Source organism: Etheostoma spectabile, chromosome 21 (assembly GCF_008692095.1).
Source record: "Etheostoma spectabile isolate EspeVRDwgs_2016 chromosome 21, UIUC_Espe_1.0, whole genome shotgun sequence".
Classification (NCBI taxonomy): Eukaryota; Metazoa; Chordata; class Actinopteri; order Perciformes; family Percidae; genus Etheostoma; species Etheostoma spectabile.
This window is the reverse complement of record NC_045753.1, coordinates 8,911,330-8,926,501: the sequence shown is the minus strand read 5'-3', so window position 1 is coordinate 8,926,501 and position 15,172 is coordinate 8,911,330. Positions and strand designations below refer to the sequence as shown.

General features: G+C 41.5%; 1 protein-coding gene across 7 annotated transcripts in view; it reads left to right on the top strand.

Annotated features, from left to right (window-relative positions):
- thrab (thyroid hormone receptor alpha b) overlaps positions 1-14,843 on the top strand; it is a 157,207-nt gene extending 142,364 nt beyond the window's left edge. For all 7 annotated transcript variants that reach the window (XM_032501523.1, XM_032501520.1, XM_032501526.1 and 4 more), the window contains 2 exons: positions 522-780; positions 2,222-14,843. In XM_032501523.1, the coding sequence (XP_032357414.1) occupies positions 522-780; positions 2,222-2,472 (510 nt within the window). In that variant the 3' untranslated portion in view covers positions 2,473-14,843. The remainder of the gene's footprint in view (positions 1-521; positions 781-2,221) is intronic.
- The last annotated feature ends 329 nt before the right edge of the window (positions 14,844-15,172 follow it).

The following is a 15,172-nucleotide window of genomic DNA, read 5'->3' as shown; positions in this document are numbered from 1 at the left end:
CATCCCTTCCTCGTTCCTTCCTTACTCTGCTTCTGATTCCACCCTCTATCCACAGTCATAATGCCAAACATTCATCTCAATTTGATGTCAAGTGTAAAAATGGCAAATGTTCAATTTATCAATGAATGAGAAATCAAGAAATCCATTCCCTCCAGTTACACAGCAATACATTATTCTTGTTTTTAGAATGTTGTTGAGGCTGTGAGGACATATCTTATTTTCATTTATTTTTTAAGCTGTTGTGCATCATTTTTCTTGTAAAATAATCTGAACATAATAAGCAATTTGTCATAAAGTGTACTTTAATCTCTGAACATCTATCTAGCGTGAAATAAGAAAAATGTTAAATGTTTTTTGATTTCAAAATAATTTGATATTTATCCCCAAGTACATGTTAAATAGTTTTATCTTTAAAGTCTTATCATAGAAAAAAGCCCTTTCTATTTTAAAGTTCCCGTTGGTGAAATGTATCCACCATAAGAATAAGCATGCATTAAACGTAAAACAACCTTTTCCACCAGCTACCTTGTGAAGACCAGATCATCCTGTTGAAGGGCTGCTGCATGGAGATCATGTCACTGCGGGCTGCCATGCGCTACGACCCAGAGAGTGAGACGCTGACTCTGAGCGGGGAGATGGCTGTGAAGCGCGAGCAGCTGAAGAACGGCGGCCTGGGCGTGGTGTCGGACGCCATCTTCGATCTGGGCAAGAGCCTGGCACAGTTCAACCTGGACGACACGGAGGTGGCGCTGTTGCAGGCCGTGCTGCTCATGAGCTCAGGTTGTTGTTGACTTAAGAATATCTTTTTTTAAACATAAAGCTGCGTGACAGTGCCTGTTTAATTGTCTGCTTAGAACATTGGTAGTCTAGGAGCTTTAGCTTAGGTGTAATGTAATGTACATTTTCATTCTTCTTTGCCAATTCCCCAACAGTCCATATTCATTACCCGCTGCTTCACACAGTACATAGTGTAGCCTATTGTGAATCAAAATGTAATTATGGCCTGAATATTAAAGTCCACATACATGCAGTGTTGGAAGGAGGAAAGCTAAATCTCATCCTGAATCTGATTAGAGGCCTTAACTCTTGGTACATCGTAGAAACTCTTAACATGAGAATTTTTTAGGTGATAGATAGACAGTAACATTATGCTTCACATTAAAAAAATTCACAAAACAGCTTGAAAACATCTTGAAACTTAAGAGACTTTTGACATTGACAAAACTGCAGCTTACATAAACCTGTAAGAATTAAAGTGCGTGTGTATTTATTGCACATTGCTCTATTGCACTAGGATTTAGTATTAGAATTCATCAGCTTCACGATGACGGGAACAAAACGATAACTTCAAGCGGTTGGATTTACACTTTGGCACACGGAGTCTTCTTCCTGATTGCAGAGGTTCGTATTTAGAGAAGAGGGGATGTTGAGAGTCTGTAGTGATTTTTGTTGCTTGCTTCATGATTGCCTGCACATACAGGCTCTGTATGGACTCGTATTCTTTCTTCCTTATTACCTCTATAGCTCTTTTGTTGCACCATTAGGTTGCCAAACCATGCAGTGAATCCATTTCCAATGATGCTCTCCAGGATCACCCGGTAGAACATCAAAATGATCTGGCTGTTCACTCATTCCATACAGCCTCAGTCGCCTTAGAAATAGTCTCTGCTGCAGTCTATTGCACAGGTTATCAATCTGTGTGTGTTTTCTACTGAAGAATGTTGTCTATGTGGACACCTCAGTATTTGAATTTATACACCTGAATGATTGTCTTTCTAAGTTTTAATGACCACTTGCTCATTTTCAGCCATTTACCTTGGGTCGAGGACCATCTCCTGTGTTTTGGTAACATTTATAATTAGATGGAGTCATCCTCAGGGTCCATGTCCCTGTGGAGTAGGCTCAAAATTACAGTATCATCAGCACATTTTACAAAATAGTTATGGGTATCTACAGGTTACTAAAAAGTCAAAAACTATGAATTTAAAAAATGCTGCAAGCCCACACAATATTTCCCACAGGTAATTATTCATAATAACACATGAGCGTGTTCACTGAGCTGACTGACAGTCAAATTTTCCTGCCACAATGTTGACATTTAATCAGAATCACATTTAGGTGATGGTTTCATACGCACTCATTTTTCTTCCTGCTCTTCTCTCCCTTGTCTTTCCTCTTTCCCTCCATCCTTTTTCTCCACAACGCCTCTTCCTGCCACCAGATCGTTCGGGCCTGACCTGCATGGACAAGATCGAGAAATGCCAGGAGACCTACCTGCTGGCGTTTGAGCACTACATCAACTACCGCAAGCACAACATTCCTCACTTCTGGCCGAAGCTCCTGATGAAGGTGACCGACCTGCGGATGATCGGGGCGTGCCACGCCAGCCGCTTCCTTCACATGAAGGTGGAGTGTCCCAACGAACTCTTCCCACCGCTCTTCCTGGAGGTCTTCGAGGACCAGGAGGTGTGAAACACAGTTGCTGCCACGCAAAGGGAAGAGAAGGTTGGGGCAAACTGGGAGACGGGAAGGGCCATCATCTTTGTAGGGGAAGGATGGAGGGAGAGTCTTCTCTGCAGGAATTTGCATTTCTCCATCATCACATTAACAGTATGTGGTTTAAAAAAACTAAAACCAACAATAACAGAAACAACACACCAGCAACAGGAGAGTCAAGCAAACAGAGGATTTTGTTTTACGAACACCCTCTCCTCCACCTCTTTCTCCTCCTTTTACTTACCCCTGTTTTGTGTGGGGGCCCTTCTGTCTGAGCATGATGTCTTATCTAGTAAGAGTTGTAGCCATTTGCCAAGACACATACACCAAAACACACCCACAACACACACACAACACACACACAAACACACAAACAGCCACAGCCTGTTCCACCTCAGTTTTTCAGAACAGCGCTCTTTGCAGGGGTCCGTTCCCCCTCACTGGTTCTTTTTTTTTTTATCAGCCACAGAATAACACACAGTATCTCAGTATTATTTCTGTGTTAAGTGTTAAGGCAGTAATTCAGTAAATATGGACATCATTGACATAGAATTGCTCACAGTCATGCAGGCACACGCAATCAGCACACACTGCGCATTAAAATGTCAGCAGATGCTTTAAGCGTCCATTGGTGTGTAATGGCTGCTACCAGACCTAGTCTTTTATCAATTCCTCAACTCAATCTGAGCCGTTTCAGCTGTTTTTGGAACTTCTTCTTAGATCCCAGTGAAATCGGTGCTATATTTATATAAGGCTACTCCAGTTTTATGAAATTGTGTTGTCTACCTTTGAAAACATGTGCAGAACATGGCACATATCTACCTTCAGTTTTGTCATTGGACCGGCTCCTGTGACACACACACCACACACACACACACCACACACACACCCACCACACACACCACACACACACCACACACAACCACAGCAAGCTTGCCCTGACATTGGCTGCGCTGCTTTAGCCAGCAGCCTACAATCATTTTAATGACAATTAAGCCCCTCTCTTTCCAAGTAGTTATTGCAAAGAAAGAAACCAGGGAGGGAAGAGGAGGGAGGAGCAGAGACTGAGGAAACAAGATGTTGTAGCTGGCCTGTAGAGTCAGAGCCAGGGTCAGAAGTAAATCTCCCACATGCATCCTCCAAGGAGGTTTTCATTAGCAGCAACCACCAGCGAGACGGCAAAGCTCATCTCACACACACACTCCCACACACACACACTCTCACTCTCTCACACACACACACACACACACACACACACACTTGTTCTCTCTCTGTCTTTCTCTTACACACACATAAACGCATAAACATGAAAACACACATCACCTCAGAGTAACGTGAATGCCTCATTTTACTGTATACACTGCACGGCAGTGTCAATATATACAGCCCTAACCTGCAGGGTTTGTTCAGAGTCCTCTCCTCACGGACTCAGCTCAGTGTGGCCCTTCCAGGCTTCCATACACATTTGCCTTTTTTTAAACATGGGCTTCACTGAGCGCAGGCAAATGCCAATAAGGCTACTATTTACCTCAAAGTGGATACACCCCAAGGCTTGGGCAGCAATACTGCCCCTGTGGTGTCAGGCACTACCTCACCTCTGTGGACACAGGGCAGCTGCCCTCAGCCTACACACAGACATACACCATTCACCAAGTTGGCGCATGTGTAGGTTAACACACAAATGTGCATAATATTTACATTGGTGCACACTTATAGTGGAAAGACAATATATATATATATATAGAAATATATATATATATATATATATATATATATATATACACACACACACACACACACACACACACACACACACACACACACACACACACCCTCTCAGTGCTATCACTTGGTTGAGGTTGAAGACAGGAGGGCCAGCCATCCCCCCGGAAGGTTTTAACGACTCCAGGGAATGGTACCCATTACATTCGGGTGATCTCTTTTTGTTATATGGGACCAAGTGTTGTCTTTTGAAATTTGGATTTACCTGTTCCTGTCTAAACAGAAACGGACTCACAGAAGCGACGAAGGACAGTGTAGATGTGCAGCCCAGCTGACACCCATTTACACAAGTAGCAAGAGGAATGATGACAGAGTACCTGAAAACCCTGTGGTGGCCACGCCTGTCGAACTAGCACGCAGAGAAAGGGCTGTTTCCTTCTGCATCATGGCGATCTTCCACAGTACACTCATGATGGCTGCCAGCGGATATTGGTACATGGAAATAAGCTTTCTTTCATGCATGGACAGTGCATTAGACGTAAAAATGTAGAATGTTCTCAACGGAAATGAAGCTTCTTAAGAGGCATCTCTTTTAGACTTGTGCACTTTACCAATGCTTACCACTATACCGGTAATATCTCACGTCAAATATCCATGGCAGATATCATAGTGTACTTGCCAAAAGACCATTCAAGAATGTTAATTCAATTATGAAAGCCCACTTTGTCCATTCCAATTCTGGGGCCAAGCTTAGTCTAACTGGGTTTACCACTCTTACAAGAACAGAATGAAACAAAAAAGAAAGACTGAGAAAATCTATTTTATATGCAATGCCAAGCAGTAGTTCATACTGGGCGCTTGTACAGGATGGGTAATCTGCACCCCTGAGACGTACCTAAGCGGAGTAACGTGGCAGGGATCATGGGTAATCGTTACAGATGGCCACGCCTTACTGCTTTGACATCTGGAGCAAAGCTGGGAGGAGAGAGTAACTGGAACACCACCTTTGGGTACAATGGTGGAGTCTGGTCTGACTCCAAGAAGAAGCCCTACTCGAGCCTATGATAATACCCTTACTGGAGCCTAGCTCAGACTAAATCGCACCCCTCCACCATTTTACCAGCCCCCACCCAGCCAGGCTGGTGGGAGTTTTTGCACTACTGCAGCAGTCCCCCCTTCAGCCCTTTGCTCGCAAACTTTGACCCCACCCATTAGTTTCGCCCACCAAAACTTACCTCATTTGGGCCAAGTTTTGGTGGGGGGGATACTAATTTTGGGGTGAGTTTTGGTGGCTCTGTTTAACAGAGGCTGATAGTTGCAGTGGGCTCAGTCCCAAACCTGACCCGTTGTCAGTATTAGATCAACAGCATATGACCCTCACCCCTTAACCAACTCAACCAGGGGTGGAGAGAGATCGCTGCGTAAGAGGGCTGTATAGCACTTATTCATTCTCCCTGTATTACTCATTTTCCAGTTATCCTTTCTATAGACACAGCCCAGGGACATTTCAATTTCTGAATCCTCCCTTCCATCATCTTCTCTCCCCCTCTTCTCTTCCCTAAGCTCCCTAGCTATCCCACCCACTCACCGCTGAGGCCCCCAGTTTTGCCCAGAATCATTGACACCAAACGGGATCCAGGCCTCTCCCTTGTGAGACAAGGCTGGCCATAACTGCCCTTTTAGAGTGGCACCACCGAATGAATGTGAACGGCAAAGCAGTAGCCATTGGAGCGAGAGACTTGAGCGCAAGATTATGATGATGTGAGAGAAGAAGAAAGCGTTGAACAGGAAACAAAAACCTGAGGGACTCAACCCTCACTGCCATCACTGACATAGGTAGGAAAGAGGGTGATGTGGCTGGTTGTACAGACAATGTTAGCAAACACTTGGGGAAAGGGGAGACGGCGTTGTAGGAATATGGACAGTCTCCCCTTTAGTTCCCACACAACAACCGCATATGAGCCCCTGCTCCCATGCCAGCTGACAACCCCAAATGTCCGCCCTCAGCTCCTTCCAAAAGGATGACCTCCAACTTTCATATGGTGAGGATCGGGAAGAGATCCCTCATTCCAGAGATGCAGGTTTAGAATTCCAACACATCTTCGTAAAAGAACTGAAAAAGAGAAGAAAAAAAACGTATTGATGTCCTTTGTTCTCGTGAGCTGCCTGGGTATGTGTGTGACAGTAGGGGTTATAATGCTGCTTTACCGTCTGAGTCTGATTTAGATTAAGAAAAAAAGATATATGAAATGATAATGAATCTACAAATCAAAAAATGAAAAGAGATGACTTAAAAAAAGACTCCTGAACAAACATATTGGAGATTTGTTTCGTTTTATCATAGTTTTCTTATTTTTCTGTTTGTTTTTTGACGCTTAAACTGCTTTGTGTAAAAAAAGGAAGAAAAAAAAACAGCTGTAGTCACTTTTTGACCATGCGTGCAGTGTAACATTGAAAATATTTCACTTATTTTTCACATCTATGCTTTGTGTTGATAAGCCAACTGATCTGTTTGTCTGTGTGTCTGTCCAGTTGTCCGTCCCCTTTTATCAGGAGGAATTTACAACCAACAAAACAGGAATTTCTTTTTTTATATTTTTGTTTCTTTTTTATGAAATACAACTTTGGAAAAAAAAACAAAAAACAGGAAAAATAATACAACAGAAACTGAAAATACTAAAAAAAAAAGACTAAAAAAAAGAATCTTGTCATACCTCACACAACACAAAACTCAAAGGAACTTGGGAGGAGTCATATTTTACAGGCACATGTGAAAGTTCAGAGATAAGCATTTATAGAGTAAAAACATGTAAATGTCAAGATAATATGTGCTTGTGTGTACGCATTAGTAGAAGTTACAAAAGGACTCTCTAAAGCTTTTCTGCTCACTCCCTTATTTGGTTGTGAGACGCTAGAGATCATCTGCTAATGCGGGCACTTCTCCAACTTAAGGCACAGTCTACAGACAGTAAACTTAATAATGTGAATGGCCCAGAGACTGAGGGATGAGGACTTTTGTAATGGCTGAGAGTTTTATGGTATTGAATGTAGCTGACAGGAGGGGGCTGGACCTGAGCCCGGCACCCACAACCCAACTTCCACACACCAGCAGAAAAGATAGTGGTGTCACATAGACGTTAGAAACAAACAACATTGAAAATATACTGTATATTGCCCATCTGCAAGGTGCAATACTATTTTATGTATTTTTGTAAGTTTTCTGTTTTGATCTTATTTTTGTTTCATTTACATTTTATTTTTGGCCATAATCATGGATGTAAATACAAACACATACAACACTCAAGATTTATTGCAACATAAGCAAAGTAATGTATAATGCTTCATACAATTGTATGTGTGCACTCTCTCACATGTGCATGCTGATCCATATTCAGACGTGCCCCGTGACATTAATCATGAACCCTGTGCCTCTTGTTGTTTGCAGAAAGATAGATTTGTATCCCTCATATACACATGAATGGCTATAGTTGTGTGTGTTTACCTATGGAATCAGTTTCAATTCTTCCAAACTATTGATGTGAGTGTTACCAGCAGCCACAGTGGCTAAAGGTTAGAAGGGAAGTGAGGTGCTTTTAATGAGTAAAGTGGGAAGTGGGGAGAGGGATATATGAATAGAATAAAGGCAGGTTATTGTTTGGCGTGAATGTTAGATGACGTGGCTGCAACACACCCACATCAAAAATTGGAAAAAGCCAAAATGGATTTCTTCATTTGTTCGCCCTCCACTGCCTCCCAGAATCCAGCCTAAAACTCTTGCAAGCTCAGTTTTTGATACAAGGTCAGAAACCTGGCCCAGTTTACAACAGGGACTGGTAGAGAGGCCCCATTTACACAATGATCTTGAATCCAGATAAAATCCAGATGCAGACTTTCATAGACTCTAAGCACCATATATGCATCTGTCAGTTGGCCAGATCTTGTCTTGGTTTTCTAGAGTACATGCAACTCGGAGTAAGCCCCACTACAGTTAAGGTAGTGGTAGTAATGTACCTGAAGCTGTTTGGTAACTCCCAAAAAACCTCAAATGCTACTTCCATAGATAGCTTACTGATGAAGTTACACTTTGGAGGAGTAATGATTTCAGATGCATTAAAACCTTAAATACATCTGAAACCACCTTCCAAGTTGGCTTAAACAATCAGATTTCAATCCTTTTTCAATGCCTCTTAGATACATTTCTACATCTTTGAGATCCTCTAGCTATCCAATCTGCTCCCAGACATAGAAGTAAAGTGTAAATGGAGTCTTAGATGATGACAGTTTAAACCATATTTGGTTTTAGCTCTGATTGGTTAAAGCTGAAAGTAATTTTGCTCTATGATGATACCCTTTACCCCGGCAAATTGTGTTTGCCAGACCACAACAAGCAAAGTAAGGGTTTAAGGCTGGCTTTGCGGGGGCCTCCAATCCCACAATCCCCATAGATGATATGATCCTGTTTTATTCCCTCATGTTGACACATTCGACAAGGGTGGACCCCCAATGCCAAATGTAGAGTTTGTGAAGACATGCAAGTAGCAAGATGTCTATGCAATTTCCCTCCTGCTCCCTCCAAAAGACTAGCTCACTGTAACAAACAACGAGCCAGTCTTGCTTATAAAATCAAATTTGGCCTGGCTTGAATTCCAGAGGTTCTTTGCGTGACCTAAAGGCCCCTGCTACTTTGTGTGGGTGAGGGCCAGGACTGTGTGGGTGAGCTGGCTTTAGCCCAGCTGACTGGCTGGTCCTTAGGATCGGTAACTCTTCACAGAAGTCTCAGAGAATAAGTAGGAGGGGTACTGGGGATGTTGTGAAGAAAAAGGATTCTACAAGATGTGCTGTTTTTTGTGAACTGCTCAGAAAGGGGTGTGTGTGTGTATGTTTGTATGTATGTATGTATGTATGTATGTATGTATATGTGTGTTGTTTGGAAGTTTGGGTATGTCCACTTAATGCGATGCTCTCATTGTGTAGTGGAGTGATCCTTAAGGCCATAGATTCCAAGGTTTAGACAAGCCCCCACATTCACTCCTTCTGCAATATTTGTGAGAAGCTTTATTTTTTTATCCTGCGACCAACTTAATGTACCCTTAAAGAGTATTCCAGGTGATTGATGTCCAGTGGGATGTATGTAGCAAGAGCAAGTTTACTTTACCCATTACCTCAGCTTTTGAGACGTGAGAAAATGATTTGACTTTGCAAACACAAATCTTTAAAAAGAAATCTACCTCACCCTACTGAGATAAACATCTACAATCTACTGACCCCGAGCTGAACTTGAGCACTTAACTAAAATGCACTTTCAATGGCCCCTACCAACCCACAGTATGTGGGAAAATCTTAAAGCAAAATAAAGAAAAATGTATAAATAGGACCCAAGCCAAATGCCTTTTGCACCATTCAGTCTTTTATCAACCCTAAAATAAACAGAGTAGCACCCTTTAGGCAACAACATTTAAGTAATTATAAAGTTTACGATTCTATTTAATGAAGTGCAATAAATGAACGAGTGAACCTTTTGCCGTATTTTTCCCTCAGCAGGTCTTTTGAGGGGAAAATAATAATCTCATGGTTGGTTTTAAAAATGTGCCCCCCTCAGTGAGAGCATCAGCTTAAACCCACTCCACAAACACACACATACATGTACACACACACAAACACAGACCACTTTCTGGGACTGGGTAAAGGAAGCTATTGAAGGATTCTCTCAGGTAAAAGAACATTTTCTAATAAATGACGATGAACCGTAGATGAAAACCCATTGTTAACTCATCTTTTGTTTTTGTCTTCTCAATTTACAATCAGCAATGTACCTTTTTCTGTTCTGTGTTCAGTCCTTGAAAATGTGTAGACATCCAGGTTTCATAGTTTTGGATCCTGAGTCTACCTCAAGTACAAAGAGTCATGTCCTCATTGCTTTCTTAATCCTAAATGAAAACATGTCCTCATGTGTGGAGGTAGGCGAGTGTTGTGTCTGTTTTGTTTGTTTGGTGCTGCACTGTATGGAAGCCCATTCTTGCTAGGACTGGGGTCTCTAACCTTTCTTCATCTAAGGGCTACTTTAAAAATACTTAAGTGGCTAAGAGCTACTTGCGTCACATCGTACATTTATTACCATAACACACATAAGCTGAATGAAGCTACTGTTTGCAACACCCAAAGCTTATGAAAAATCTTCACTTCAGGTCAAGGTTCATGACCATTTTACACTTCTTTTAGCCCAAATAGTTAGCTTCATCACTGAACATCAGGGTCCAAGAAAACATTAACACTTTACACTTCCATGGCCCACAAAGTTAGCTACCTCACTTTTAATATTGGCGTAATTTTGTGTCTTAATTTGTCAACCTATTGGCAAATTACTGGACACCAGCTAGGAAAAAGAAAATTCAATTTTATTTATTTAGCCCAATAACACAAGTTACAAATTTGCCTCAAGGGGCTTTACAATTCAACACCTTCTCTCTTTAGACCCTCGGTTCAGATAAGGAAAAACTTCCCTAAAAGCCTTTAACTAGGATCTCTGAAAGAATCCCTCTCCCAGGGCTGCCCAAAATGCAATAGATGTGTGTATAGAATAGACATAGTAAAATTACAGTATGGCAATCAGGATGTCAAAATTATACTGTAGATGGTAAATAACATATGTAAAGAATATGGATCAGGGACGACATTAAGCAACTTCAGGTGTTGCCAAACAGATTTTGTAGGACCTGAGTCACACAACTTTATCTGCACTATGGACGCCTGGAAAGAACACAGATTACACAAACACACAAGAGGCAAAGCTCTAGCACAATATTCACACAGATAGAAGCAAGGAAGTACACAGAGGGAGAGAAAGAAAGGGAAGAGGAGAGGCTGAATCTCCTGGAAGACGAAGATCCAGATCCAAAACATCTGGACTAGAAGGGCTCTTGAGAGCGCAGACCTCCACCGAGGCCGCGGCCAATCTCGCAATGTTAACCAAAGTGAAAAATTGTTTGTGTATTCGATTTGGATCAGCTCCAAAATGCAATACGTTATGCCTTGGTCCTTGCTACCCTCTTCCACCAAGTTTCCTGAATATTGGGCCTGTAGTTTTTCTGTAATCCTGCTGACAGTCAAACTAGATCGAAAACATAACCTCCTTGGCAGAGGTAAAGAAGCAGCGAAAGCCGAGGGAGAGAGAAGGTCTCATGGTGATGGCCGATGGTCCAGCATAGAAAAGCCTGAGTAAAATAACAGGACAAGGAAAGAGAGAGAGAGAGAGAAAGAGCTTCACAGCTTGGACGCTCCTGTGCTTGTGGGACACGAACAACACAGAGGGTTAGTGCAATTCAATGGTTGTAAAAAAGTTTACAGGATTCTCATTGGCAGGATGAACATGGAATATATAAGCACTAGGCTTAATTGATTTATTACGAGTCATAAAGGGAGAGGAGCTAACAAACAGCTGCGTTTGAATAAGTCTGGCTACAGTGAAAGAAATCTAGGATTGTGGTTATTGTTAATGATTAAGTAAGAAAATTACTTCTTTAGCAGTAGAGAGGGCTGGACTGGCACGATTGTCAGCAGTGCCTGTTGGTGCAGTGAAGCGATGGAGCCAGGACCACAGGCAGTCGCTCACCAAGTGCAGTAATGTTGTTGGACCAATGTATAAAGAGCTAGTGTCGCTATAAATTTAATAAGAAAGTGATCTGACACCACGGATGTGACGGGAGAGCCTGTCGGAGCAGAAGCCTCCATGCTGCGTTATAGAATCAAGACCAGGTTGTTTCCACTGCAGTTAGTTGGTTGATGTTCAAATTTAGTGAAACCAAAAGAATCAAGAAGTGACAAGGCTACTAGAGGATCGAAGGCTATTTTACGGTGAATATTAAAATCACCAATAATTAATATCTCAGAGTGAGTAACAAGATCTGACATAAAGTCTCCAAATTCTTCTTAAAGTTGTGAATATAAGATCCAGGCAGTCAATAGAGTAACACAAGGTGGAACGATTGGAGTGTGTTGACCTGGACAGATCGTAAACGGTGGTTTGCGATGGTAATTTAGCAATGTGGGTAATGGAGTCCCTGATTATTAGCGTGGACTATTAACAGGGCTAGCGAGGGTGGATAACCGGTTGGGAGAGGTGACTGCAAAGCGGACCACACAACCAGTTGCTTCCCACACTGTGGAACAGGAATAAAACTGCATCATCTGCAAACAAAGTTATGCTAATGCTTTCATCTGCTCCAAGCCTGTGTCTGAAGCTATCTGGAGTGCCTGTGAAATCTAAGGTAACGTTAGCAAAGATGAGGGGTTTTAACTGACGGACACGTCTCTCCAGAAGAGACACCGTATCTTCAAAGGTGGAACAGTTGACATAAACCATAGTAACACAGTTAGGAGGTTGCATTAGCTGTGGATCATTACATGTTATTTCACATGTTGTACTTAAACAGTCACAAATTAGTATGACATAATCTTAGAAAGTAACATTTATCCCTAAATTGTCTTATTAATGACTAAGTATGACATGATCCTGATTTCAAAAGTAATTTTTTTCATCTACAATCTTCATCAATCAATAATTTTGAGTTAACAAGTTTTTTTTTTTCTATCATCCCTAACTTTTTAACCTTTTCTGTTTGGCAGAAATGGGCTTCCATAGCACAGTATAAACGCACAAGATTTGTGTCTTTTTCAGTCAAGCCAACCTATTTCAATTTTTAAAGTTCAGCTTGATCATAAATAAATAAAAGATTTTGACTTTTCTCATGAACACGTGCCAGAGTGTACACAGGAAAATTCAGCCCTAACTATCACTAACAGTCTAGTCTTTGCTCTCAAAGTGCCAGCTGCAATATCCAGCTCTCCCTCACCCATTTGAGTAATGGTGTACATTCAGCCATATGTGGGTCCATCCTGTTTCAGTGTGCTTACTGTTTAACTTTGTGATGTTCTGAGAGGTTGGCATGGCTAAAACCAAGCCTGTGCATGTACAATCTTCATGCTCATGTGAGAGAACTGTGTTCTGTTTTCTGTTGCTACAAAGGTCAGGACTTCTGATCAACCCTTCTTCTCTTTCCCTCTCAAACGCCCCAAAGCACCTTTTTAGGCCGTGGTACATGGCAGAAGTCTGTGAAACACAGTCCTGTCATAGAGTTGTATTATCTATTTTGAAGAATGTTAATAATGTGTTCAGCAGGTATCAGTAAAAAGGGGAGCCATTTATATGTGTAAGTGGTGCGGTTGTTGGAGATGAAATCTGAATTGCAAGAGTGGGTAATACGATAATTCAAAAGAAAAGCTGCAAGGATTCCCACAAACAAAAGCCAGCCCAGAGCAGAATACTGCCGCGCCTGCAGTTTAAGGCTTTGGAGTGTTGTTCCTCTTTCCAAATGATGGCCTTATTGATTGCAATAGTTTCCCTCCTTCTCTGCAGTATTGTTTTACATGTATGTTTCATAGGGCACTAGAGGATTTATTATGAAGGCTTGCACATAGAAAACGCATGCTGTGGATTTGGATCTCTGGTAAAGAGTGAAATATTGTTACAGTTTACGATTTCCCGAGAGTGATTTTTAGGGGCTCGCAACACACAATATTAATTGACTTAATCTAAGCCAATACTTCTTTTGTGGCCACATTAGCACAAAAAGAAACCAGTCGAGAATATTTAAGCCCTAATGAGCTGAATAATTAAAGTGCCAAATCTGCTTATTGGGCGCATCATCAACACTTTTTTTTTTAAACATTAGATATGTGGTCAGTTTATAATTGTGATTATGTGTTAATGGCTGAGTAAGAGGCATTTTGTATTGGCAATTGTATTGACCATGAGATAAAACTACACCACCTCACACTCCTCTAATGGCCCATGGAGCTCCATTTGCTCTGGCCATTAGACATTATGAAATGTTTTGAGTGGATCACTTTCCTGTTTTCAAACTGTTGCCTAGTACACCAAATCCCAAGACAGAACTACGAGCACTTACAGGTGGTTTTGTGCTGCTCGGACGATCTACAAGGAGATTTATAGTTATGAGGATATTTTTGTAAACGGGTGGGAGATAGCATGTCTAGATAGCTAAGAATGTACAGAAATTAGCTCATCTTGTGATAGTCTAATCAGAGATTTAGATCAGAGATTAGATAAATTATTTAAATTATACGGTAGTTGGAGAAGCTCTGTGCTTATAAGAAAAATATGCAATGTTTGTCAGGTTGAAAATAAGGTTTTGAATTGGTTCAGAACTGCTCAGGATTGATAAACCGGCCTCAAAGGGTGCTTTCTGTCCTCATCCTCCCTCTGTTCTTGTTCCAACATATCTCCCTTGTCTGTTCTGTCAAACACTCTCAGAGCACATACACTATCAGCTCTCTTGGCACATACAGTACACAAGCCCACGGTTGTATGCAAAACCAGAGAATATGCTCTCTTCTCAGCTCACCTTGAAACCTAAAGAAAGGGGTCAACTTATGAACCGTTTCAACTCTGTAGCAGGTCCAAGCCACTTTATACTGCACCAGCGAATCACCAACAACCACCTCTTTAAGGCTCCATGACCACTAGGACTATCTTCTCTACTGTACCACCTTTTTTGCTCACACTGTTTGGCAAGTGTTGCATGTACAGACAGCTTAGCATGCTTGTAATAGCCTATGTTGTTAAAAACATTTAGCAAAAAGGGGTTTCTTCAACAGCAAGACCAGTATTTTGCTAAAAAATACCTGGTGAACGCAACAAGTTCTACGTCTTGTATGCAGTGGCTGGTAGTGGTAGATGTTTCCATGTAAGATTTAATTAATAGATGGAGTTATGTTGTACAATGGTCTGTGAACTGTCTATGTGTCTGTACACAGTATACAGATTGCATACAGACTGGAATTGACTTCAATAAGACTTGCTCACACACTATTCTAAAACCCACTGTCCTAGTACATCATTGCAAAATGAAAAATGATTTCATGATAAATCAAGAAA